Raw genomic sequence first — 25920 nt, 5'->3', positions numbered from 1 at the left:
TAGAATATAAAGGAAAAATGTAGCTACAAGTCTCTAGTTGTATTCAATTTAAGTTTGGATAAATTAGACATACTAATACAGTAGAAGTAGAATATCAATCAGCAGAATACCAACTCCAAGACCTCCTCTATTACTTAGCTATGGAAGCAAGTTTAGGTAGTTACTCAAGTAGTATTTACTCTGTGTATACCATTTGATATATCTGAAGTCTCACGATAAGCATTGCCAAACAGCCCTATCCCACAACAAATGAAGAAAATTTAAGGGGAGGAAGAAGAGGCCTTTTTCAACTTGATGACCCATTGTCACTTTTTGCAACTCAACTGCTAGAGGAACTGGGTGTGTTAACTCACAGTCCTCTCAGAATGCATGAAGAAATTGTTAGCATACTAGGGGTAATAGAAAAAATAAATTTCTCTACTTAGAAACAGTGTGGATCTTCACATATACAGACCTTATTCTTTATTTCAGCATTGCTCTGAACACAAAAAGCAGAAATAAAAGTAGTGGATTTTAAATTAGTCAGGGACAAGAGGGATATGGAAAGGAATAATGTTTAGGGTGCTGAATATTCCCACAAAAAGACAAGACAAAAAACTCACTTTCAAGTATGCAGTATATAACAGCGAATAAAAAATTTAAATCTGATTCAACGGGCAAGATTTTGATGGATAAAATGCAAGTACTACCAGTTCATTTGTAAACTCAGATCAAACTGTCAAAAAAGTCAGTAGAGAAAAAACTACATTCTTGGATAAAATCCACTGTCATTTTTAAGTAGTGACACAACTCTTTCTGGATGCTTTGGGCAGTAAAATACATAGTATAAAACAACTCTAAGTATCCACCATCCAGTTCAGTATTTAGAAAAATGTGATAGTTAATAACAACCCTCACTGCCACAAAACCCCAAAAGCCCATGCAATAGCTACAATCATTAATCAAACTGAAAGAAAAGATGTTTCCATGTGCAGGCATGACTGTGCCTTGTTTCATAGTCATAGTTGTGATGCTTAAGGAAGAAACATCATCTGCTTTGGAGGCAGCAAATGAAGCAGTACTTTATCAAACAAAGGATATTTCCTGCATGGAAAGAAAAAAGCTGCCTAATACAGGTGGATTTATTTCAGTCCAAGAGAAAAAAGTTCCTTGTGCACAACTGGATACATCATGTTTATGCATCAGTGCTATGAGGGAAATTCGTAGAAATAAAAACTGTATATCATGCAGAGTGGAAAACCAGAACATCTTAAAACCTATTTACACAACAACATTTTAAACTAAACCTGGAAAAGTCACTAAGCTCTGAAGATAACCAAAACATTTAATTCAAGCATTGAAAGCAGGAGCAATGAAAGAATGATGCAGCCAAGCAAATAGGAAAGTTCATTATATAATAGTGCTGTGAAACTGGCACTTTAAATACTTCAAGTCTACAAACATTAACAAAAGCCTTTGGTTTGCTGAAGTTTACAACAGCAAAAACATTGGCAGAGCTTCAGGCAAGAATCTTTAGGAACTCAGACAAGGTAACTTCATTTCATCCTTTTTTTTATCCTCTAACAGGAAAAAGAATGCATCAGACAAATGCAAGAGGCCAAAGTTTAAAAAACCCCACTAAACCAAAAAATTGCTGTCATTTCCTGGTTCAGTTTTTGCACAGAGTTTATTTTGTATCATGCCTTTCATTTCTTTAATTCACTTTAAAACTGCCTCTTTGGCAGTTGAACCCTCGTGATTCAACTCCTCAATTAGCACATCAGTTTGACACAGAACATATTTTCTAAGGAATGAAGCCTGGTTCTGTTCATAATCATCCAGTATTATTCTATTTTTCAGGGCCTGCCTCCCTAATTATATTGTATTTCTTTCATTCTGTTGTCCACTGTTTGGCTTTAAGCTGCTTCTCTACTTCCCATTTCTTCAATTTCAGGAGAAAAAGTCTATCTCATTCTGTCTCTGTCCAATCTAGTGTCAGCATGTATCACCTTTTTGTTTTTAAAAAGAATTAGTATTTTTTTACCCTTCTACTCATGAAATACTTCACATTAGCAAATATATCATATACTCTTTCAAATATCTTTTCCCCAAAAATAACCTGAAAAGAAGAAAAAATTTTCACCACCAAGTTCAGCTACACGGTGATGTGAACATTGCCTTTCACACCAAACAAGAGCCTTCACCTTCTCTACAATTTTGATCTTCCTTGTAATCTGACAGAACATTGGTATTTTTGAGTTTAAATTCTCTGCAGAACCACATCTTTGTTTTATGTTAAGAGGATAGGTGTTACAATGAACTACTACTCTTCAGTTGGGAGTCCTAGGCTCTGTAGGAATACACAAATCACTTTTAGGTCCTTAATACTCTAAGTGGTAAAGCATACCTATTGCTTTTTCTTCCTGGACAGGGATTTTCCACACCAGTGGCAGAAGTGACAGGAGGAGGGTGAGAAGTTCTTCCCGACATGTCAACTCCTATGTTAGAAACAAAATAGAAACAAAAGTTTTTGCACTTTTAAGAAATAGACTAGCCTTCTTTATTTTACAAAGCTATTCAACATTCAGTTCCCCCCGCCTTTCTGCTGTTCTATGCATTGCAAAAACCACCTCACTGCAGACTACTATAATCATTAACTAGAACCAATCAGAAAGCATCTAAGATATGTTACACCTCTGCAACTGTTCCTATACAAAGCTCTCCTAATTCCTTTTGTTGAAGGGATTCTTCACCCAAAGAAGAAAACCAGAAGAGTCAAAAGCAAGTAAATTGTTGATTTAAACAAAGCCAACATGAAGCCCAAAACAAGTCTGAAACATCTGTAGCTACAAAAATGTAACTTTGGAAGAACTTTATGGGAAACTTTCTGCTTTCTCCAAAATTACACCTTTAAGCAAATGAAAAAGCTTACATTTATCAAGTGATGTTATTGACTCACAACAGAAAGGTGAAGTTGTATGGGAGGAAACAGGGAAGGTTACTTCTAATTAAAAAACCAGAAAAACCACTAAAACCCCCCCACTCCTGCTGGGATTCTAAGACTTCAACACTAAGAATTTCAATGCAGAGAGGTGCAGTAGAAGGCATAGAATTCAAACACAATTCCATTACTGGGTGCTATGCAGCATTATCAGAATGGTTTCAGTCCTAAAGATCAAAAATTTTCAAACACAAAAAGCTGACTTGAGCATTTTGGCAGTTAACATTGTTTAGGGATATACAGCTGAAGCAACATCCTTCTGCAAAAATTCAAAGTAGCAATGAAATTAAAATACATGGTGATAAGCAACTTAAATAGTTATATAGAGAGTGCTATATAATAGATAATTTGTCTGATAAGACTATCAATTTAAATTAAGATTTTTTAAAAAATCTAAAACAATTGATGCAATGCAATTAGACATGAAAACTAACATTTTTCAAAGTCATTCTCACAACTCTTCTGATACTGAAGGTATTCTCAGCAAGACTAATTAGGAATGGGAAGCAGCAATATAGCATTCAAAGCACAATAACAAGACTGTAAAAAGCAGAATAACTTTTCAAGTTTCAGTGGTATACTTCAGAATTTGATTTTCGTCATTAATCAAATTCTTCTTCCTCCCACCTTCTTAAAAAAGCTATTTCTTCAGGAAATAATTGTTAAATTGCAGATGTTTCATAAAGAACACCACAAGCTTTTTTCTACTACTTCAGTGGATTTTTACTGGAGGGGAGGCACATGGAATCATCCCTTTTCTTCTTACACAAGAGCCAGCTGTTTTTCCAGCAGCTCTAGTCCCGAATACTCTATTAACAGCAACTACGCAGAACTCGAGTGACATCTAAAAAACCTGCACAGTTCTACAGGCGGTAAGGATTCTTCTTATCAAATATATATAATTGCAGTCTTGTGGGTTTACTGTTTAGCCTGTGCACCTACCGGCATCCAGAACCAAGCCAGCAGACCTGACTGGAGCCTTAGCGCAAGTCACTTCATGAAGGAAATGCAAACCTCCAAGATGAATTTCGCCAGCATTAACAGCTGACTTCACTTAAGACAAGGGCTGAATAAACTCAGCCCAGATTCACTTGGTTCATTATTTTTAAACACTGGGATCTGCAGTTTTAATGCACAAAGACTTAATGCACATCTCATCCTACCCATTGCTTAGTATCTATCCAATAGTGTTGAAGGGAATGAGAAGAGAAAGAAGGAAATGGATATCTGCAGCTACAGGGATGTGTGCTAGACTTTTTATAAAAAAATAGTATAAACTGATCACCTCTTCTAAAATGCATTCTCTTTTGAGCTGAAGTTACAGAATATTTACTTTCTATTATGTTCAATAGCAACTTACTTAAAAAAGGGAAAAAATATATCTCATAGCCCATAAACAAAAGGTGTATATTTCAATTTTACTTTATTGCCTTAAACCAGGAGGACCTTCTCAAATTAAAAATTGTCAGTTTGTACTTAGGTTCAGTAAACACTCATTTCTCTTGAAAATTCTAACCTATTGCTGCTTACCCAGTAGCTAACCCAGCTACTCCACTTGAGCTTCACACACACATTACTAGACAAAAGCTAGGAACCATCAGTGTGAGCTAGCAAACAGCTATATGATTAACTATTTTTTCTGCTTGTTGTTGCTGAATGACAGAATGCAACTGCAGCATATTCTTTTGAATTCCTAGTCTTCATAATTAACTCATACACTCTACCATAAAAAGGCAAGAAGTCAGCACCAAGAAGAACATGAGCCAGACAAATCCACACAGTCAAAACTCAACACAGAAATTATAGCCAGTAAAGAAAAAACATTACTTGATCAATAGTAGAGTTCAGTGTGGTAAGCAAAATAAACCCACGGCCTTGAACCAAGTATTGCCCCAGTGCTGCCATATGAGTTTCTTCTTCTTCATCTTCCTTGGCCTCTGCCCTCTGGACCACTGCATTGCACAGTCTGTTGACATCCGTCAAGAATTCCCGTGCCAGTGAGTTACTGGCACTGCTCATGTCTGAGCTGCAAATAGAGGAAAGTACAGAAATTAAATCCATCAGAAAATACATTCCTTATGGAAAAAAAGGCTGGGGGAAGAGAGGAGTGTTTCTTCCCTGTATCCCTCCCTCCCCTCACCAAAGGATGGAATGGTCTGTAGGACTGAGAAATCAACATACCAAGATAGGGAGTGAGAAGGATGAGCTTAGAGAATTTCATTTATTTCAGTGAAACTTTAGCTAACAGCCTACATCCCCAAACACTCATTTTATAAACCTATCAGGTAAGAGCCCATGACACTCAGCATTCCCTCCTACTGCATAAGTGAAAGCTAATGACTTAATTTCAGCTTTCTTTGTAACCTAGATGTAAGCTTCAATCTTTGTCTGCTTCTAAAAGCTATTTGAACTGAAGCATAAGGGGAAAACAGGTAGCTCTTGCACAACATTGTACAGAAAATATGTTCCTTAATAGTTTATTTGAATACATTATCTTCTATCCTGTTACGTATTCCAACAGTATGCAAATTGTTTCAAGAGCAAAAAAGAAAAAACTAATGAATTAAGATAAATATAGGAGTTTCACAAATACAGCACTTTAGATTTACCAGCCCTCATGGTGTTTTCCTTCAAGCAAGGCTGAGTGGCAGTCACTATTGAAGTCTACTTAATTCAACATACAATTCTACTGTATGTGTTCAGGAGAAAATACCAAAGCTGATTGCCAAACTGATTAATTTTACTTTAGATAAGGCACACAAGGTACTCATACATTTTGTCTATTCATTCTATCTTACAAAATCACTTTAATATAGTACACAGTCAGCACTAGTACATGTTGAAAAGTTTAAAACAAAAACAAGCAAGACCAAAGAAATGCAAGAGTCAGCTGTAGAAAACTATCAAGAAAACCAAACAAAAACAAGAATCAGTGATGGCAACTATAGAAACAAGAACATTTAATCCACATAAAACCCACTTAATGAATACTACAGCATATTTAACTCTATGTCTGTATAAACAGCTGAACTCAAAACTCAAATATTTTCATCATGTCCAAGCATAGAACATGCAAAGAGAGCCAAATATATTTAAATATTATATTGAAAGTTAACAGGTGAATTAATACTGCTTGATCAAGAAACATTTACATGCAATTATCAGGTCAAAAATAAGACCTTGTAAGAAAGAGCAAGTTTGTTAGCATTAATGGTACAAAAAGCTCCTTTTGGGGCAAGACTAAGTCCTTACACATATAATGACATTCTCTGTAGGAGTAACAGGAAGATTCTTACCAGAATTACTTTGCCAGTTTAACACATTTATCTTCTATATGGAGGAAAAATATTCTGGAAATACCACCCTTGGTTCACCTGTTAAAAAAACCCAAGAAAAATACATCATGGTTAATATGCAATTTCTTTGTTTTTAAAATTCTTTTTGTAATAGCTATTTGAAGTTCATGAAGAGTCCCTGAGGGTTTCTTTTTTTTTTTGAGCTTTAAAGCTTTAGTTTTCACATTTTGCTTATGATTCTGCACAACCAAAATTCTATTAGAGAAAATAATTTGTGTGTGTAAGGTAAGTTAACATAAAGTTAATTAGTTTTTAAAATGTAAAATGAGCTAGGTATGTATGCAAGTTTAAACATTTCCCCCTAGAAACAGTATGAATTTTGAGTGATCACTACCTGCATACATAACACTTCAAGCACTTGCAGCTCTGGGTACCAGTGATAGATAGTATGAGAAACTGAATTGTGTAGTCAGGTGCTGATGTAAATGCATTTTAAACTTGTTGTTCTGTTTTGTCCTGACAGATAACCAGTCTTTATTACCTTAAAGACTGGGGAAACTATAATTAATAAAATTGGAAAGGAAGAGCATTGCATCTGATCTGTACAGTCCACCAAAGCAATTTAAGAGTTGTTTCTCTACTAAACCTTTAACCCCCTCCAGTCTTAACAGAGGCTCAGAACAGGCAATGCATTTTGGTTTTTTTGCCTAAGAGAAATACTTTAAGCTACCTGTTCTGAGCTGTAACTAGCAATGAAGAAAAGACTAAGATAATAGGGAGAAGTAATCTCCCAATTTAGTCCAGAATGGCCAAAAATAGCAAGACAGTTACCCCTACTACATGCTTTCACAAAAAAAATCAAAACACAACACATAACACCAGTCCTGTCTTAGTGAGCTCTGCACAAAGGGCAAAAGTTTCTGTAACAACTCCATGAAAATGACTGCTATAGAAAGTATGCATTCATAAAGCCCCAACATCCCATATTCCTTGCTGTAAACTAATCTGTCACAGGGTTTATCAATTTTTCATTTGAAAACTTCAGGTTTCAGTTATCACAGTTCCCCTCATCCTTAGAGTGTGTTCAATCTAAGAAAAAAAAAATTTAATCCTCCTGAAATAATCTTATTTACTTAAACAAGACTGAAGAACTCCTTAAATATGCTTTAAATCCTAATGTATGGTTTAGCCTGACTGGTTGAGTACTTCCTCTGTTGTTTCCTAGAAGACAGACACTAATAATTGCAGAGGTAATGTTTATTTCTCCAACCTTTCAGCAATTTTTGTTATCATTTTCAAATATTGAACAAGTGCTAATTACTTAGCCATTCAATGGTAACAGGACTTCTTACCAGTCTTCCTTATAGTTAACGCTAGTTTTTTAAATTAGTGTTAGAATACTCGTGTTCAGTGTCATTGAGCACATTTGACCTGAGCTCAGTTTCTAACAAAGCCCTAAAATTCTCAGAAGTTATATCCACTGACACATCAGGCATATACAGAATCCAAACCCAGGTTTACTGAAGCATCCACAGATTGGGGTACTCCGGTTGCAAACTAGTCTAAACACTAAAATCTCATTCTCTAGACATAGTAAAGAACCAAAAATGCATTTGCTATCAGGAATGCAAAGGGTAGCAACCAAGAAAAGCCTCAAACATTCAACTACAAAGGTCTCTGAGTGCTCATCTACAATTAATTGGGGGGGGTGGGGGTGTGTGTGTGTAAGATGGCAATAGCAAAAGAGAAAGAAGAAAGACTAACTTCATTATTTTAGTATTCTCAGGTGACAATTATATAAAAACTTCAACTTTAAGCTTAACATTGTGACTAGCATGAACATTACATGAAAGACCTCCTTCAGGAAGGAGGGAAACACTACAAGTTCCCCAGGCAAGCTCCTAATAATTGGGCTCCCTTTGAGTGCTTCAGAACAAGAAGTTTCATTGACAGCCTCACAGAAAACCAACCAATCCACACAGCTAACATTCACAATTCATTGCAAGTGAATAGCTTGCAGTTTTGCAGTTGTACTAGACTTTATTAGATTATGTAAAATGATGCTGTCCATCACGTTTTAGTGTCCTTCCACCTGGAATCTCAGTCTCCAGGTTTCCTGCATTGCTCTACATGGATTTAACATATATTGCTGTATTCTAGCAAAAGGATGAATTCCCAACATCAGTAGTAACATAAAGTACTATTTTGTTGATGCTAATGCAAAAAGACATCAAGCATGTCTTCTTAATGCAAGAATTTAATATATATTTGGTAAGGAATTAAGATGCTCTCATTCTACAGAAAAAAAATGTGAAGAGATACCATGCTGGGTAATGAAGCACTTTTTCAAGGACTTATTCCAACAAGTGCTAGCTATTTCTCAGTTGTACCTGTTTCTTTTTCTACAATTAAGTTCTGAAACAGTCTGATGGTACAAATGTGCCTTTGGAAGCAGTTTCAGATATATCATTACTCATCCCATCTTGAAGCTAGAGACAAAGAACAATACAAAGGAGAACTGAAAAATAATTAAGAAGAATCAAAAATAAGCTGCATATGCACAGATGACCTCCCCTTTTGTATTTGTTACCTGACAAGATCTGAGCACTTAAAGCACATTGCTTTTCAAAGAACTCGGAACAACTTACCCTGCTGATGCTCTAGCACAGCAAACACTCTGCAGAGGTGTGGGTTTATTTTTAAAAACAACAAATCCACCCGCGCTCTAAGGTTTCAGCTTGCTTGTCGCCTTCTATTGCAGATTGTGGTACGCTGATACTACATCCTACGCAGCATAGCATTTCATCTTACTCCAAGAAAGTATGCCAACCAATTTGGTTTAAGTAGGTACTACTCTAACACAGAATTTTTCTTTTGTTTAAAGTAACACATCTTTAATTGCTGTGGTGCCTGGTAATATGGAAGCAGATGCTGCACAAAACACCTGTACTGAGGTAGAGTGCCTTAACCTGTCTTTGGATTTCAGGGATGTCATCTTAACTATGGAAAAAAGCAGAAACTGAAATATCACACATTGACTAAGCCACAAGAAGCAGAAAGAAACCTACCAGAATCTCAGTTCACCACTGCTGAGTATAGTCCCAATGGGACAGTTACAGTCTTGGAATATACAATGTGTTGTGAGGAGTTCAGATAGCTAGCCCTGAAAAATATTCACATTCTTAAATCCCATTTCACCCTCTAGAAGAATACAATCATCATATTGCATAAAAACCACCTCAAAAAGATAGTATTTACTTCTAAAAGGAAAAAATCCACAAGCTTTAAAAAGAATAAATCACTTAACCGTGAATGATCAGACATTCACATATAATCTGCCCTCACCATGCCCATCTTTACCATCCTCAATTCAATACATATCATGTCTGCCCTCTGGCCCCTTTCTGTACCAGCTCTCGAGGGACATATTTTCTGTTTCCTCTTGTGGTATAAATCCATTTTCTGCACTTGAAACTTGTATTTTCTCTGGACTTCTTTCCATTTTTATGAAGCTGCTCATCAGCTGAGCATCTGAAAGTATAGGAATGCCTTGTACTTACTTCAGTGTACTTTAAGTCTTTAGAAGAAAAATACCAAACCCATTCTTTAAATAATTTAAAGAATGAAACTTAAAAATAAGACCAATTTAGCAGTCTTGGATACTAAATGATGACTAACTCTATATAGTGCTAATGATTAGATGGTGTTCTCTCTATCATCAGTGCAACTTGGGGAAGGAAGAAAATGCAACAAAATCTTAATGTCAGAGCTAATATTCGATACATGAGAGTGAACTGGGCCTTTTATTTGATCACGTTTTCAGTAATGCATTGCCCAGAAAGGCCTGGAATGTCCAGTAATACAATAAACAGTAGTAATTATTAGAATGATGCTGTAGTAATTTAGTAAAATGCAGTACTATGCCAAATGAAGTCAAAATGCCAGAATACTAATTTAAATTCTTACTTTCAGTAACTGTTGTCCAACAGCTACAGCAAGAGTAAAGGAGAGGCAGAAAGTTTGGTGATGGTCTCCAGTTCATACAAGAGCCTGAGTTAGTGCTCTAATAAACCTACCTCCCCACATTTTTTAAGCAATTTTATAGTATTAGTAAAAAAAAGAACTACTTTCTCTATTCTACTACTTTCTCTACCATCTCTATTTGTTGTGAAGTAGATGTCAGATTTCTTCAAATTGCTCATTAGCAAATAGTTGTACCTGTCTAAAATGACCATGCTACAGAGTGCTGTTCATACAACTGCAGTCAGACTTGAGTGCCTGTGTAAAACAAAGTGATAATGCACCTAAGGAGGCATGCATGGCACAGACTAGCCACCCGCAAACCTTAATTTCCTGAAGTTCACTATGTTATCTTCAATAAAAGCAGTCTTGACTACCAGGTTATACGAGTATCCTACTACACTAAAGGAATGACAGCCACACTCATAAGAAAAACAAACTTATAAGAAGCTGTTTTACGGCTCATGCAAAGAGGAATAGAGAATGTGTACCTACATGAAGTCATTAATTTTGACAACAGTGTAATTTCTATAAGCCATTGTATAATACAGTTATTTCTGGCCTCCAAGCCAAAACTTGTAGCCCTTTTACCCATTCTTTAGAATAAAGTATCTGGGAATGCAAGTCACCACTGGTCAATAAAAGCTACATTTACATTACACAGTATTCATTCCATTTAGAAATTACTTGTCCCAGCCTCATTGTTTGTACTTAGCATTTATGCTCTGGAGAACATGCTTGTGACCCCTTCAGTGATTTTAACATTAATATGAATAGATCAACAATGATTTTAATCAGGTTTACTTTGGGATTAAACTTTCAATTTAAACTCAAGCTTCTGTTAGCAGATAACAGGCATAGTGAAGAGCACTGGCACCTTATTAACACTAAAACACTCCGTAACAGGTTTTTGCAATTGTAGGACAGATTGCCAGGTTTATTATTACAGAAACTTAAGTTTATCTTGTTAGTAGCAGACACCAAATTTGACTGCCTTCTGTTTAAAGACATTTGTTAACAATAACATTAAGGGAATACTACAATTAATTCCTCTGCACCAACTGCAGAAGGAAAATAAACTAGAGCATATGAGAGTGCAATGGAGAAATATATATCTAGCATGGCCTGGAAAAAAACTGGAACATATCCTACAGGGCTGCCTTGAGATCTCTACTTGGTGGTGAAATGCAGGTAAAGCCTCAAGCTAACACATATCTGAAGTCAGCATTCTTCCTTTTCTGTCCTTTTGACATTATTCAAAACTTTAAACGGGTTATAAACAAATAGCCAGCTGACACTGCTGAAGTAGGTTACACAGCAGGACCAACACACAAGCCTTTAAGAAAACAGAAACCTGCAATTCAAGCAGAGAATCAATAGCTTGAGACACATTGATGCCTTGTTTTACCAATGCAAGGCAATCAGCCAAAAGCAGAGCCTATAAATGGCAGCTAACCATCCGATAACCCTGATGTTCAAGAGCATGAGCAAACAAGAGCAAAACCAAGACACTTCAAGTTTGGTTCATTCTCAAAACAGACATACCAGGCAACACTCCATCTTTGCAGAAGAACTCCTACTTACTCTTATGTCAATTTTCTTGGCACAGTTCTACTTCTGAGAAAGTCCTTGATTTCATCAAGGAGTTCAGTAACTAGCTTTTAGTCTTCTGGGTAACCCACTATATCAATACTATTGCCAAACAAGTTATTCAGAATCTCTCTCCCCAGAATAAAGAAACAATGAAAAACAAAAACGCTTAGTAGTTTTAGATAAATAACACATGCACTGTCCTTTAAATTAACAAGGGAAAAGTATGTCAAGTTCACAAGATGGTAAACAAGTATTATTTTAATGAACACTGAAAGGTATGTTGAGACCTTCAGAGCAATCCTGTTGCTGTATATACAACTGTGTTTATGTGTGTTTAACCTTACTAATGCCATTTTTATGTAAAAATCAAAAGTATATTTAACCCACACCTCAGCTGTGTGGGATGCTTGTCTTGCAATACCCAAAGTCTGAGAGGCCTGCTTCTACAAGTATCTTAAGCCTCCTATAAGTATGTAGTCTACTTACGTTCTGCTGCCTAGGTATTAAAACAAAATTTAATCCATGAAGCTCAGTGTTTATACAACCAGAGAATTAGAAAATTTCTACCTTTAAGTGGATGTGAAAGCATTATATATTACACTGAGAAAAAGACAGAATTTTAAGGAATTATAGTGTCTGTGCTTGCTAAAAAAAACCAGTCCTTAAAGAAATAGAAATACTCATTTTCATATCGTGTGTGTTCAGGAAACATTGACATGGATGGCTAACCAGCCATTCCTAGTGTAGAATAGGAATACCAATGTAAAAAGCAAACAAGATCAGACAAATGCTATGCTAGATTTGGCCAAATTAAAGGAACAGGCACTTTCCAAAATACCTATCATATATATATATAAACAAGTTAACAAACCTGTAATTAGCAAACATACCTAAGGCTATAGGCACCTAGAGACACACAAAGTGGCATTACATGTACAGACAGGTCAACTTCTCAGAAAGAGTTTCAGAGACATCATTCTTCTGATTGAGACACAGACCCATGGTGCACCACACATGAGCAAGTGCAAAAGAAAACCCAAACCCTTCCTTACCCCAAAATTATCATCTGCCATGTATTTTCAGGCCTCAGTGGTTTTTTGACAGTTAGAAATTAAACTCCTGGGTAATTTCTTTGGGCACAAAGTTTGTTCCACACTACTCTTCCTAAATCTGGCCAGTGTATTTTTTTTGAAGCAACTTAAAATGTATTTGCTACAGTTTAATCTGGTCCTGGTGATACATTCTGACCCACAAGTGTTTAAACTTGCTCTCCCCAACATGACTATTTCTAGAATCTCACTGTTCCTTAGCATAATTATTGGTATGCATGATAGAAGCACAACTCAAAGGTGTAACAGATTAACACATACACAATATTCTTGTTTACATACTACTAAAAAATAAATCCCATTTACCCACAATTCAGTTTTTCTGTTCAACACTTTCCAAAGTGTGATCTTAGGACATTACTTCCATTAAATGAACTCTGGTTTACATCCCTAGCATTTCCACTGTATACTGTCATTTCATTATTCTGTGTATCTGACAGATGTCAGTCCCTTAAATGGAAAACCTACTAACAACCCTCAAGTGCATAAGATTGTCCTACAAGGCCAATGGAGACTATTAACTCAAAACAGCAATTTTCTAACTTATTAGCTGCCACTGACTATAGAAAAAACTAGTAGCAGTACACAGGTAACCAGAAACCAAGGAAGGACAGTATTAAGATATAGTAAGCTGTGTTAAAAAGGTTGACAAAATATGAACTACCAAAACCAGAAAAGAGAACTTGGCAATAAAAGAGCAAGTGATGCAGGATCCAAGTGCCCCCAAAGGAAGCCAGTTCACATCCAAAGTAACTGCAGACTTTTTCACATATAAGCAATGCACCAGAGATCTACAAATAAAGTTGAGCATACGCAGTTTGTATGGTGTTATAGAGGTCTATAATTCCAAAAGTTAAAACCACGATCATTATGATTATAATGAATATTCTACTTCTGACACCTATCATGATGAAGCTACTGGCAAAATTTAGGATTTCAGCAACAGTCCAAGCCTACCAGGGCTTCATGCTTCAGGCAGAGAATACATGGCAAAGTCCATACTAGGGTACGGTAGAGGCCAAACTACACATTACTCAAGCCTAGCAAGCTTTAGAGATTGAGAGGGCTAACATCCCCCTCTCAGCCCAGCTCCTCGAGTGCTAGTCATCCTCACACCACATCTGCAACATAATACCTTCTGGAACATGGACAACAGCTTTCCACCTGTCTTACATGAAATCCCTAGCATAATTCTGTATAGCTACTTTGAGTTAATTGGTCTACTTTGACAGGAGAGTCATTTTTAAGATTGTCTCATTAAGGTCAATTCAGTGACTTTTTGATACAGTTTTTTGTGTATCAAACTACTGAAACATTCACAGCAGTGAAACACAAACAGCATTTAATCAACATTTAACTTAAACTACAAATTCTTGTCTTACTTGGTTGTGAAGTATTCACAACATGATTTGTTCATCATTTTAAAGTCTACTTGCGAAAAAACTCATTTGTATTACCTGTTTAACTCATGACAGGGCCTTTACAAGTAGTATATTCTGTCACTATAACTTCAGGATGCTTAAAAAGTAAATTTGCTAAACTTAACACATATAACACAAGCAAACCCTATTCCAACTTAATATTTACTTCTTAGAAAGTATTGTTACATCAGGGACTAGAATTAAATGTCAACTGTCTACTTATACAACACACTATCAAAAGCTGATGTGTACCATTATGTAAGAAAGGGGAAGGGAAAACGTTGGCAGAAAAATAGTATGTTTTAGTATTTTAGTTTTAGGTCATCCTCAATTTTCCACATATAAATACCTACTTGACATATCTGACCCTTACTTGGAAAAAGTATTATATTAGATTAAGATTTTCAGGAGTCTTTAGCACAAAGTTTTAAGAACTGTTCACTGCAATAATGACCAATGAAAGTTGTTGTAATGGAACAGAGCAATGCAATACCAACTGTGTGCTAAAAAAAGGCACCAGAGATTAAGTGATCAATGCTGGGAAAGTAGTTCTTGCTAAAATTCAGCAGGTTATCAGGTTCTGCCTTGAGCTATGAAGATCTGTATCCCCTTTACAAGTTAACAGATTATCAACAATTTCCTCCTTTTGAGTCTGGATGAAATATCATTGAGACAGAGTTAATGGTGAAGAATCCCACATGCTAGCTGCATATTACACAAGTGCTTTGGGTCAGCTTCTCAACTTAACATGGAATTTTATTTAGTCATCAAACAATGTAAAACACCTGTGAATGCATTCTTGCTGAGCCTGAAATCAAGCTAAAAGATGAGATGATTCATCTACAAGATAAAAAGTACAGCACTAATGAAAGACAGGCTCTCAAACAACCACCTACACTCAAGTAATGCATTAACACTGTGCATATGTTATACTCAAGTTTATGCTTAGCTTGTGGTCTTGTACTATCCAAAGTTGTTAGCCATGTGAAATCCATTCCAGTTCATTTAAAATTTGCATATTTCAGACCACTGCATGCAGGCACAGAGAATAAAGATGCCTTAGAATAGGCATGGGGAAAGCTGGGGGCCTTCAGAGATAATGATTGCAACATTAACTGTGTTAGAAAGAAATATGCTTGCTATCACAGAAACCAGCTAAAATGCACTGAAGAATACCAAGAATACCATGAAAATGCAAGAGACAAGCTTTGCTAGCGGAATTGAAAACAAGGATCTGTTCCAGATCTTATCTGAAGTGCCAAAGGACAACACCTGTAAGAAACACATGGTACTAGAGAAAGGAACTGACAAGTATTCCACCACAAGACAGAATCTATGTAGAAAATAAGCTCTGAAACACCAGCAAGTTCTTCCAAAAGAAAACTGAAGGATGAAGATCTGTAAAACATTCAGCAGCAAAAAGGCTGAAACAGCATAGCTCCCACATGAGCCTTGCTTGCTCTGAACACTACTCAAGAGTGCTAACAAGTACTTACCCCAAAACAGACTACAAAGCAAGTCTTGACAGCCACGACTGCACAGTAATGACTAAATCTAAAGATCAAGACTAACCTCCACAGACTCTGTAGAGTGAAAGGAAAGAAGGAGTCTACCACAGAAGGTAAGTCAGAAGTTCAGGGCCTCTCCAGTAGCGAGCCTACACAGACCAGCCCTGCATGACCAGGCAGACTTTCTGAATACCCTCTTACATTAACCTGCAGTACAGCAGATAGTGTGGTCTCCAAGTACAACTGGGAAAAAACACTGTAGTTGTGACCACACTACAAGTACACAGACCACACTGCATGTACCTGGAAATTTTAAACAAATAGAAAATGTACCATTCAAATAATGATCTGGAGGACCACACAAATCTTTTTGTAATTTATAAGATTATGCATTTTGATTGCACCAATACTCAGAGAGATAGAAGAGGCAAAAAAAGTTGAGCAGTACCTCGAGGCACTCTTGCTGAAGGGATATGAATGAGTAAAGGCTATTCCGGAAACAAAAAGCTTAGTAGTTAGAAGAATAAAACTAGAAAGTAAAGTGCTTAAGATAAATTTTGGCATTGTGTCTAAAGTACCCACTAAGGGCAATTAAATAAGAGGGGAAGGTCAATGATCAGAGTTTAAAAAAAAAGTCATTGATGGGCAGAAGATTAATTCTGCTTCTGGAACTTTAAAACTGGGCAGTGAAGTCCATATTTTCTATTGGCAGTCAGATGCAGACAAGACAGCAAGTAGCTATTCTGAAGGTGATATTAAAAAATGACCTAAATATGAGAGTTTCATACACAGTTATTCTAGTTAAGGTCAGTCTGCCAGCTTCTTTATAAAGTGCAAACAGCTTTGGTTGCTTTACAGAAGCAGACCCTGTACTTCTCCCAGGCTTTACAACAGAGGTATTTGTTCCAGCTGTGCTGACCCTCTTGCACTGAACCAGCCCCAGAAGACCCAGTCAACAGTCAAGAGAACTACAAGCAAAATGACTCACATCTTTCTTCAGGTAGCTTTTCTCCAGTGGCAACACAAATAAGGAACAGCTGGGATTTTTATTTTATTCTTGAAGTTGAAACAGCACTCAAAATTAGCCAAGCAATATAAACTCCAACAGAGAAACTATAATCAATAATTATATATAATTTCACTAATAATGACTAAGAGTATAAAGTTTTCCAGTATACCTATTACCAGATAGATAAATATTTAAGAAAATTCTGAACCACTGGAGAAAACTCTAAATCCATCCACAATGCAAAAAATAGCCAAACTTTATGTTTAAGCAGTACCCAAATGATAGATGTCTATCACACATGCACACACAAACAAGATTTTACACTGCTGAGAGATGGTTGGGGAGATGAATGAATTGTGCCAGATGAAGGCTACATACACAGCCAAGAAGCATTTTCAGTAAGCAGACATCACACAATAATTTTTTCTGCTAATGTTAAGGATTTAGCAGGACGCCAATAATCAAGCTGACTTTGTAACTGAAGTAATTTAGGCTTCTAAAAATAGTTCTAGATTAATTAGGAGTACCTTCTGGAGTTGAAAAGACCCCCCCCACAGCATTTCATCTATATATCCAGACACATAAAGGAAATTCTGCTTTCCTTTGATCTTTTGTTAATTGAAACTACAAACCAAGAATGAAACTACACATTCTTGAGTGACTCAAATCTCCCCTTATAATTGAAAGATGCAAGTAATAAAGATAAATATCAGGTAGCATACACAGTTTTACACTTTGCGGCTTCTGGTTTCTTTTCAGCAAGTCAGAAATGTTTCCTCTCCATTCTTTGAAATTAGGATTGTTAAACTCTCTTGCCTTCCAATTGAAAGAGAATAGGAAGGTGAAAGACTTGGATTTTTTGGTTAATTTTAAGACTATTTCGTGTCTGAATTACTGAATCAAAACTGGACAAATTTCAGCTCTTGTAATATTATAATCAAAGTATATTGCTGGACTTTCATCAATTCCTATAATATACTTATGAGCTATCAGGAATATTTTCTTAAGTCTTAAAATATTTTCCTTACTAATTGACTCTTTTCCAGAATTAAGACAATGAGAACTATTCATCCCTTCAGATTGCTGTTTGTTACTCATTCCTCATTTTTTTAGTTAATACACTAAAACCTAACCAAATCAGTTGGTTACTGAGGTTAACAGATCTAGTTAGATGCTTTTTGCCATTTTTACCCCCCAAGAACACAAATCTTCAGTAAATGCCTCCACAATACTAAAGAGGAATAGATGAAGTCAGGCATTTTCTTAATTAAAACTGGACAAACTTAACATCAGTTTTAATGCTTCCAATGAAGCCTTGCATTTGACAGTAATTTCTTCTGATATTTCATCTTCCCAATCTTTTCAGAAAGATTTTTCTCCAGTCAGAAGCCTGAAGAACCAGGAATTCTCTCCTCCCATCTCACATTTAGTACTTTGTGCTCTCATACTTTTCCATTGAGCACAGTGATGCTTTTAACTGAAGTCAATGAGCTCAACTTTCTGGATGCAGGAAAAGAGGGCAAAAAAATGCATAAACATGAGGATTAGCTGAGATTGTCAGATGCTTGCTCAACCACTCTAACACAGACAGGGTTTAACAGACACTCCTCTTCCACCATCTTTCACAAACCACCATTCATCACTTTTGCCCTCCACGTCCCACCTTTCAAATTATCCAGAAAGTGCAGAAAAGCTCTTTCACCATGTAACAGTAACTCACAGTGCCTTCAGCTCCACATGGCTCAGGAACCTCATACAAACAGAAGTGTCACAGGGCAAGCCCCAGATACCTGCAGTGAACTACACAAGCTCAGAAGCGCAGAGGACAACCTTTTCAGCGCTTATCCACTGCGTGGCCAGTGCAAAATCCCACCCACAGTAACAGCAGGCAGTAATGAGTTATTTATGGTGTAGAAGAGAGCTAAGAAATAAAGTCAGAGAAGCAGAAGAGTGGAAGCCCTGCTCTTCTGTAACACACCAAAATCACAAAATACCTCAGCTACAGAATATGAAAAAAGATGAAATGTGCAGCGGTTACTAATAAAGCTAGTAGAGCTTGAGAAAAATATCCACAAAGATATAGTAGAAGTTTCAGCACTTAGAGGTATCAAGATAAAGCACTATTCCAGGACTTCACTACATTGATCACAGTATTACAGACCTATCCCTTCTTCCACATACATAAACTAATGAATTTTGCATTTAATTTTGTTCTGTCTTGCTCTCACACTCAGCAGATTTAAGCTGTATCGTCACACAGAGCATAGCATAGTTCCCTAAAAATCACACTAGCAAGACTCACACTTCTACTCTAATAGCACCAAAAAACCCAACTCCTAAGAAAAAAGGGATTTTAATCAGACCCCAGGCTGCAAACAAGAACTATAAAGAGCTAATAGTTTATAGCAGGAAAAACCTCAAGACTGCACATAGCATCTTCTCCTTTCCCTTCTCCTTCACACATTCCACTATCACTTCTGTACAGAGTGCTTTGTCTGGAGGCAAGACATTCCCATGCACTAATTTCAACAAGTCTATGAAAGACATGTTCAAATGCAAGACCTGAATCCAAACAGGAAAAGAAAATCTGAATCTAGTGCATTCCATGCTGCCTTATTAGTTTTTCTCAAATGACCATGACAGCTGAAGCAGACACCCTGTGGAGCCTAAGCAGAAACCCCCACCTCCTGAGGAGCAGCTAGGGTACAGTTAAACAGGACAGCTCAGCCCACCCAACATCTCACAACTAGCAAGAAAGTGTTTCTGTTCCTCCCCAGGTACTCTTCCCCTCCTCTTCCTCCAGTTCTGCACTCATCCAGTTCCTTCTCGATGTGACTCATCTCCACAGGTTTGCAGACAACTAGTTTTTTCAGCTGGATTTTTTTGTTGTTGTGGAATTGCTGTGTTGAGGGATCCAGGCAGTTGCCACTGCCAAAGAGAAGAAGGCAGGAGGGAGATCTCCCCCTTCAGCAGTAACAAGCTGCTCAATCAGCTTAGCCAGCTCAGACAAATCAGTCCAGGTGACAGAAGAGAATCAACCACAGATCTCTTCTACTTGATCTTGTCCCATTCCAAAAACAAGTATATCATCTCCAGATCAGTGCTATCTCAGGAGCTGATAGCTCCAATGACACCAGCTCAGTTACTTGATACTGTCTAAAGGCCTATCAGTCTTCATCAAGCAATAATTTGCTAGAGTAACTGACATTCTCACAACTGTCTCTGCACTGGAAAAGAAAGCAAAAGTCAAAGTAATCCCATACATACATACAGTTCTCCCTCTGGAGCATATTACAATCCTTTTCCAACATTATAATCCAATTTTCCAACAAGTACAACAAACAAGATGACCGTAAAGTTGAATCAACAATATAAAATAGTGATATCTAGGCAATAGCTACTACAGTTCTTCATTAAGGAAGCCCACAGAGCCTGCCATCTTCTCAAACAGAAATAAAGTGGATATTAGTGAGGTTGTCTTGATGAGACATTCACTCCAAAGAACTTAAATTTGCCTGCAGAGGACAAGCAAGCATGTTCTGGACAGCAAGCACTTCCTGGTGCACCAGAATCCGCTTACAAAATAATCATTTCACCTTATATTGCCTCTGCTCCCTTCTGCCTCCAAAAGACAAGTATCAAAACCAGTTTTGCTTCAGAATTCCTCTATGTGCAACATCATCATATTTGAAAAGAGACCACCATGACAATGGCAAAATTCTTCAAATACAAAGGAAATTAGACCCCTGCACAAGCTGCATGAGTGTACAATTGTATATTAATAACATGGTCTATTAGAGAAATCACTGACAATAAAAATGCAGAACTGATAGGCTCCTGAAGTGTTTGTTCATATTTCATAGTATTTGCTTACACCCTTTGAGCTTAACTTTAAAGAGAACTATATAAAAGCAGCAACTTACTTTTAGTAAATGTTAAAAATGTAGTTTCTCTTTTCTAATGTTCACACATTAAGTAACTTTCCAACAGATCCTATACTATTGTTCAAGATGCTTACAGTCTCTTTTCTTATTGTCTTAAACTGCTCTAGAAACTGATGTGGAGGCACATGAAAAACCTACCAGGGACTAAGAGAAAGGAGGAAGCAAAATGAGCATTTAAGAAGACTCTTAATTAAATGGTTACTAACTTAACAGAAAAACTTACAATTAAACACTTTTAATGCAAACCTGTCTTTCAGTACAGTAAAAACTAACGGGGGAAGAAGAGAGGGAGTAACATTAAAAAAACTCCTCTTAAGAAATCTGTATACAGTGTTACAAGCCAAGTGACAACTGTCTTCCTGAGATCTCATTTATTATTAACTTTAGAAGTGAGGCATTAAAAGCTACTTGCTCTTAGCTTGCAAGATTCTCTGTCCAAAGCACAATGAGGAAGAAAGAATAGTAAAATTAAAATACCCCAGGAAAAGCTTATTTTTTTTTTCTTATCAATGACAATATATGAAAGCATTCTAATTCTTCATTCACTCTATTTTAAACATCCACCTGAAACTCTCAGATCCAGTAAACTACAGATTTTCTAAGATATCTATGAGGATACTTTCTTCTTTGCACTGTTGGTCTGTTAGCCTACAGTTGAAGGCAAAAAGGAGACTCAGAGTATTTTCCTGACTCCTTACCACACTGTAGTCCTGTTAGGATAAAAGCTCCATGCAGACGTGGTCTCTCATCCAAGCAAGCAAATTCAGATCCTTCCTTCAGGAAGTGTTAAGTGTTCCAGACATCTCTTTTCTGCTACCTAGCATAAGATTATGATACACATGACTAGAACAAATCTACTTGCTGTTTTTTCTGCCAAAGGTTGTCCCACCACCTCAGATGCAAGAGTACAATTTGGTTAGCGAGACAAGCTTGTGACACTAACTCCAAGTTTCTCTAGATCCTTATACTGAACCCTTACTGATTCATGCAGCAGTACAACTAAAATGGAAAAGAAAATGTCTCCCATCCAGATTTTCTTCTCTAGCCAGTTCCCATTTATAACCACATTAGATGCTTTTCCAACTCCTAGGCTACCACACTGAGTCATCTGATCTTCCTTCTGAATTTCTTCCAATTGCTCTGCTTTCTCTGATACAAGAAGTCTTATTCTTACTTCCAGTGATGCACCTGCCTTCTCTCTCACTGTATAAGTAAGCAAAAGGCAGCTCTTCAGTTCAGTTGGGGATACCAGGTAACGTCCAATTCTTAGATTACTTTTTTCCCCTCGCAAGAGTATCTTCACACATTCTTTCCCACGTCCAGAGAACACCTAGAAGAGTTCTCATTGCTCCTCTGTCCACTCCTTTCAATAGTGTTTGTTTTTTTTTTAAAAAAAAAAAAAAACTAGTTCAGGTGAAGTGCCGCGACTGTTATCACGCTTCCGCGAACAGCCCACACCTGCTTTCTTTCAATTGTTATCTCCCATCCCCACCAAACGCCTTTTTGACAGCGAGGCTTTGTGCTCCGGTTTTGCACAACCGCGCCGCCAAGCGCAGCCCGCCCTAGGACAGAGCCCGCAGCACCCCCGGACCGCGGGGCGGCGTGGGACACCACCCCGCGCACACGGAGCCTCAAATGTCGCCTTTCGGTAGCAGCAGAGGCCACAAGTTCGGAAGGGGCACGCCGGACCACCCACCGCCTCACACACAGCCCCCACGCGCGGGGACCCAGCCGCGACTCCCGTCCCTGAGAAACACGCGGGCCCCCCGCGCACACACCACCAGCCCCCCGCCGCCGGCGGCCACCGCGGCCCGGCCCCTGCCCCGGGGAACCTCGGGGCGGGCAGGGCCCCGCCTGCGCCACCGGCGGCTGCTTCTTCCGCCTCCCACAGCCTCCGCCGCGCCCGCCGGCTGCCCGCGGCCCCCGGCGGCAATCTGCGGGCATCTTCACGCCGCCAAGGCGGCGGGCGCCCCGTGACAGCCCGCGCCAGCCCACGCACCGCGGCTCCCGGCGCCGGCCTCGGCCCGCGCCCCGCGGCAGGGCCTGTGCCCGCCGAGCTGCCTGCCTGCCTCCCAGCCGGCCCCGCGCCGCCAGGCAGGCCCCCCGCAACCAGAGGCGGCAGTGCCCGCCCCGCCCTTACCCGCTCCTCGCCCCGCCGGAACCAGCGCGCCCAGCCGCCCGCTCCGCTCTTATCCCGCTGACAGCGGCTCGGCAGCCCATGGCGGGAGGGCCCGGCCCGGCCCGGCCCCGCCCCGCCGCCCGCCCCCGTCGCCGCGGCAACGCCGCGCCCGCCCCGCCCCGCGCCGCCTCTCGCCCCACCTGGCTCCTCCGCTCCCGCCGCCGCCGCCGCCGCTCCGCCAGCGCGGCCGCGCGGGTGGGCAGCGGGAGGCATCACGCGCGCGCCCCCAGCCAATCGGCGCGGCCTGGCAAAGCGGAGGGCGGGGCAATCCCTGGGGGCGGGGACGTGCATTCCCTGGGTGGCTTCTCACCCTCCCCTCGGCGCGCGGGGACACGCCCCTCCCGCCACGCTCCGCCCCCAGCGGCGCGGGGTTGGAGGCGGCGGCCGAGCGGGCGGCAGCGTCCTCGCGGGGGCCGCGGCCGAGGCCGGGGCCGCGGCAGTGGCGGCGGGAGGGCGCTCCTGGAAGCGCCGCGGTCTGCCTGAAGCCGGCAGCTCCGCTTGCTCCCGTGGTCGGGTCGTGACAGCGCCTGCGCCCGGCGGGTGCTGCATGGGCTGCCTGCCTGGCTGCCTGCCTGGCTGCCTGCCTGCCTGCGGGCCTGCCTGCCGGCAGCTCTTGCTCCAGAGCCCACTGGGCTCCCCACCTAACGGCTCAGCCGGTTCAGAACAACCGCCCCCCACCCACCCCCAGCGTTAACGTCAAAATTTAAAACCGCTCTTAACATACGTGACACGTATCCACACCCGGGACACCTGCTGGCATCAGTGCCCGCACTGCCGGAGCACGTACCTGGTGCTGGCTGGTTGCTGCAACCCGCTCCCCGAGTTATGCTGTGCTGCGTTACTCGTGTCACGATGAGGGGCTCTGGGTATGAAGGGCCTTGCGAGCAGTGGGAGAGTTTGCACTCGGCTTTGGTATTTGCTCTGAGTAAATTCTTGGAGCAGATTTACGGCTGCAGATCTGGGCTTTGGCACTTGGCTGAGATGCCTGGAAGAAAGGTTTGCCCTGAGTGTTGCTCGATCAGCTCCCTGTCAGGGCTGGTTCACATGTGCCAATAAATCGTGCCCTGACTTCATGACACTGCTCTTGCCCTCTCCAGGAATCCACCTCGCGTGGCCAGGGCACTTACCAATTTTTTGGAAGTGTTTTGGTTTTGAAAGGCAATGTTAACAAGCACACGCTTCATCTTCTCATACATGCCCAGGTTTGGCATAACATTCCTGATTCTTGGAATCAGAAGGTACGAACGGTGCGCAAGTGTCCTTACCTTAGTGCATCCTTCTCACATCCTTACACCCCTCCCTGGGGCACTGGCCTCCCGCTCCCTGCCTTCTGCTGTCTTTCCCAGTGAGGACTTGCTTCAACTCTGTGACTGCATTTCAGTTACCATCCAGGGCCCACTGGCTACCTCAGTGGCATAGTGGGTTTGTAAAACTTAAGCCAGACTGCCTGCAAGGATTACACAGATGGACAGAGCCAGATCTTGGGAATGCTTCAGACAGAAGGATCCCAGGACCCACCTGACAAAGTAAGTTTAGATACACACAAGGTAACAGCAGTTAAGTCTTTTACAAATACAAACTTCAATCTGCCTGTACACCCTGCTCCTTGTACTCATTCCCACGGCATCTATTTATGGCTATGTTTCTTATTTTTGTGTTCGACACTTGCTTTTGGCTGTTGTTTGTGCTGGTCCTCACCTTATCGACAGGAAGCAACCTGTCCCTGTCAGAGGGGCACTGGGCTAAATGGACCTCTGGTCCAAGCCAAGAGAGCAAGTTCTCTGCAAGGGCCAGCTGTGCAGTCGCCAAGACAGTGCCTTGCTCTGGAAGTTAGGCACATAGACAACACTCCTTCACTTGAAAATGTCTTAAATACCTGAAAAAAAAAAGTCCTAGGCAAGTGACACCAGTATTTCACTAAAACCAGGAAGAGCAAGGAGCCCGACGCACCACTCTGCCCCTGGTTAGGTGCCCACTCTTGGGAAGGCCAGATGTCAGCTCAGAGAGACAAGTGGCCTTCAAGGGCACCCAGCTCTCTTCAGTGGCCACAAAGAACTTAGGGACTTTGGGAAAACTGGGTCACTTGATGCTCTGGAGTTTAGATGTCACTTAGTTGCTAATTCAGGCAGACTAAATCCTACTTTAAGACAGTTGTTTTTAAACTCCTGGAGAATGTAGTAGGATGTGGTCCAGTCTATCCCAGCAGGCACTGCAACTACTGGAGAGGAAAGTGAGCCAAGATTCCCAACACTGGGCTAGGGAGTCCCTGCCCTGAAGCAAACTCCCTAATGCTCGTGTGAAGCTGCTCCACTTCCTGCAGCCCAGAAGAAAGAGAAGTCTCTTTTACCTCTGAACCAGCGCTTCCTGTTTACCAAAAAGAAGAGATAACGTTATTTTATCTTTCTTTCAGATTTTCCAGCTGCTGAAGGATGACTACATGTATGTGTCCCTCCTCAGTGCTGCAGCAGCAGGAAGACAGAGGCCTCTCCCATGAAACTCCTGACTGCCAACCCTCCAAGGCTCTTTGCTGGTACCTCTGCTGCTGCCCAGTTTTCCTCAGCAGCAGATGTAGGGCAGAGCCAATACAGTGCTTGACATTTACACGTTGTCTATGGTTTTCTCAAAGAGACCAGTGAAACTAAGCAGCCTGTAATTTTCATTGTGTGGTTGTATGGCAGCACTGAAACAGCAGCAATGAAAATGAAGTCAATGGCCAACGGCACATCAAGTCACCCTTGGAATATTAGCTTTTCAAGTGCAAAGAATAGGAGCATTTCAGATTGATAAATTTTACTGAAACTAAGAGTTTTCAGATGAGAACTGGCCACCACATATAAATGTCTGAGTGAATTTTTTCAAGG

At 40.0% G+C, this 25920-nt stretch overlaps 1 protein-coding gene across 4 annotated transcripts in view; it reads right to left on the bottom strand.

The window, feature by feature from the left end:
* The window catches only part of LYST (lysosomal trafficking regulator), an 87692-nt gene extending 64424 nt beyond the window's left edge, over positions 1 to 23268 (bottom strand). For 3 of the 4 annotated variants that reach the window (XM_074818419.1, XM_074818421.1, XM_074818422.1), the window contains exons 1-4: positions 23021 to 23116; positions 6277 to 6354; positions 4808 to 5006; positions 2387 to 2477 (exon numbers count right to left, since the gene is read on the bottom strand). In XM_074818419.1, coding sequence (XP_074674520.1) covers positions 2387 to 2477; positions 4808 to 4999 — 283 coding nt within the window. In that variant the 5' untranslated portion in view covers positions 5000 to 5006; positions 6277 to 6354; positions 23021 to 23116. Of the gene's footprint in view, positions 1 to 2386; positions 2478 to 4807; positions 5007 to 6276; positions 6355 to 23020; positions 23117 to 23199 lie in introns of those variants that run through there. The other variant, XM_074818420.1, reaches the window with a different exon arrangement.
* Between the last annotated feature and the right edge of the window lie 2652 nt (positions 23269 to 25920).

This window comes from Strix aluco, chromosome 3 (genome assembly GCF_031877795.1).
Source record: "Strix aluco isolate bStrAlu1 chromosome 3, bStrAlu1.hap1, whole genome shotgun sequence".
Lineage (NCBI taxonomy): Eukaryota > Metazoa > Chordata > Aves > Strigiformes > Strigidae > Strix > Strix aluco.
Note: the sequence above shows the minus strand (reverse complement) of the source record. Positions and strands in the feature narration are given on the sequence as shown.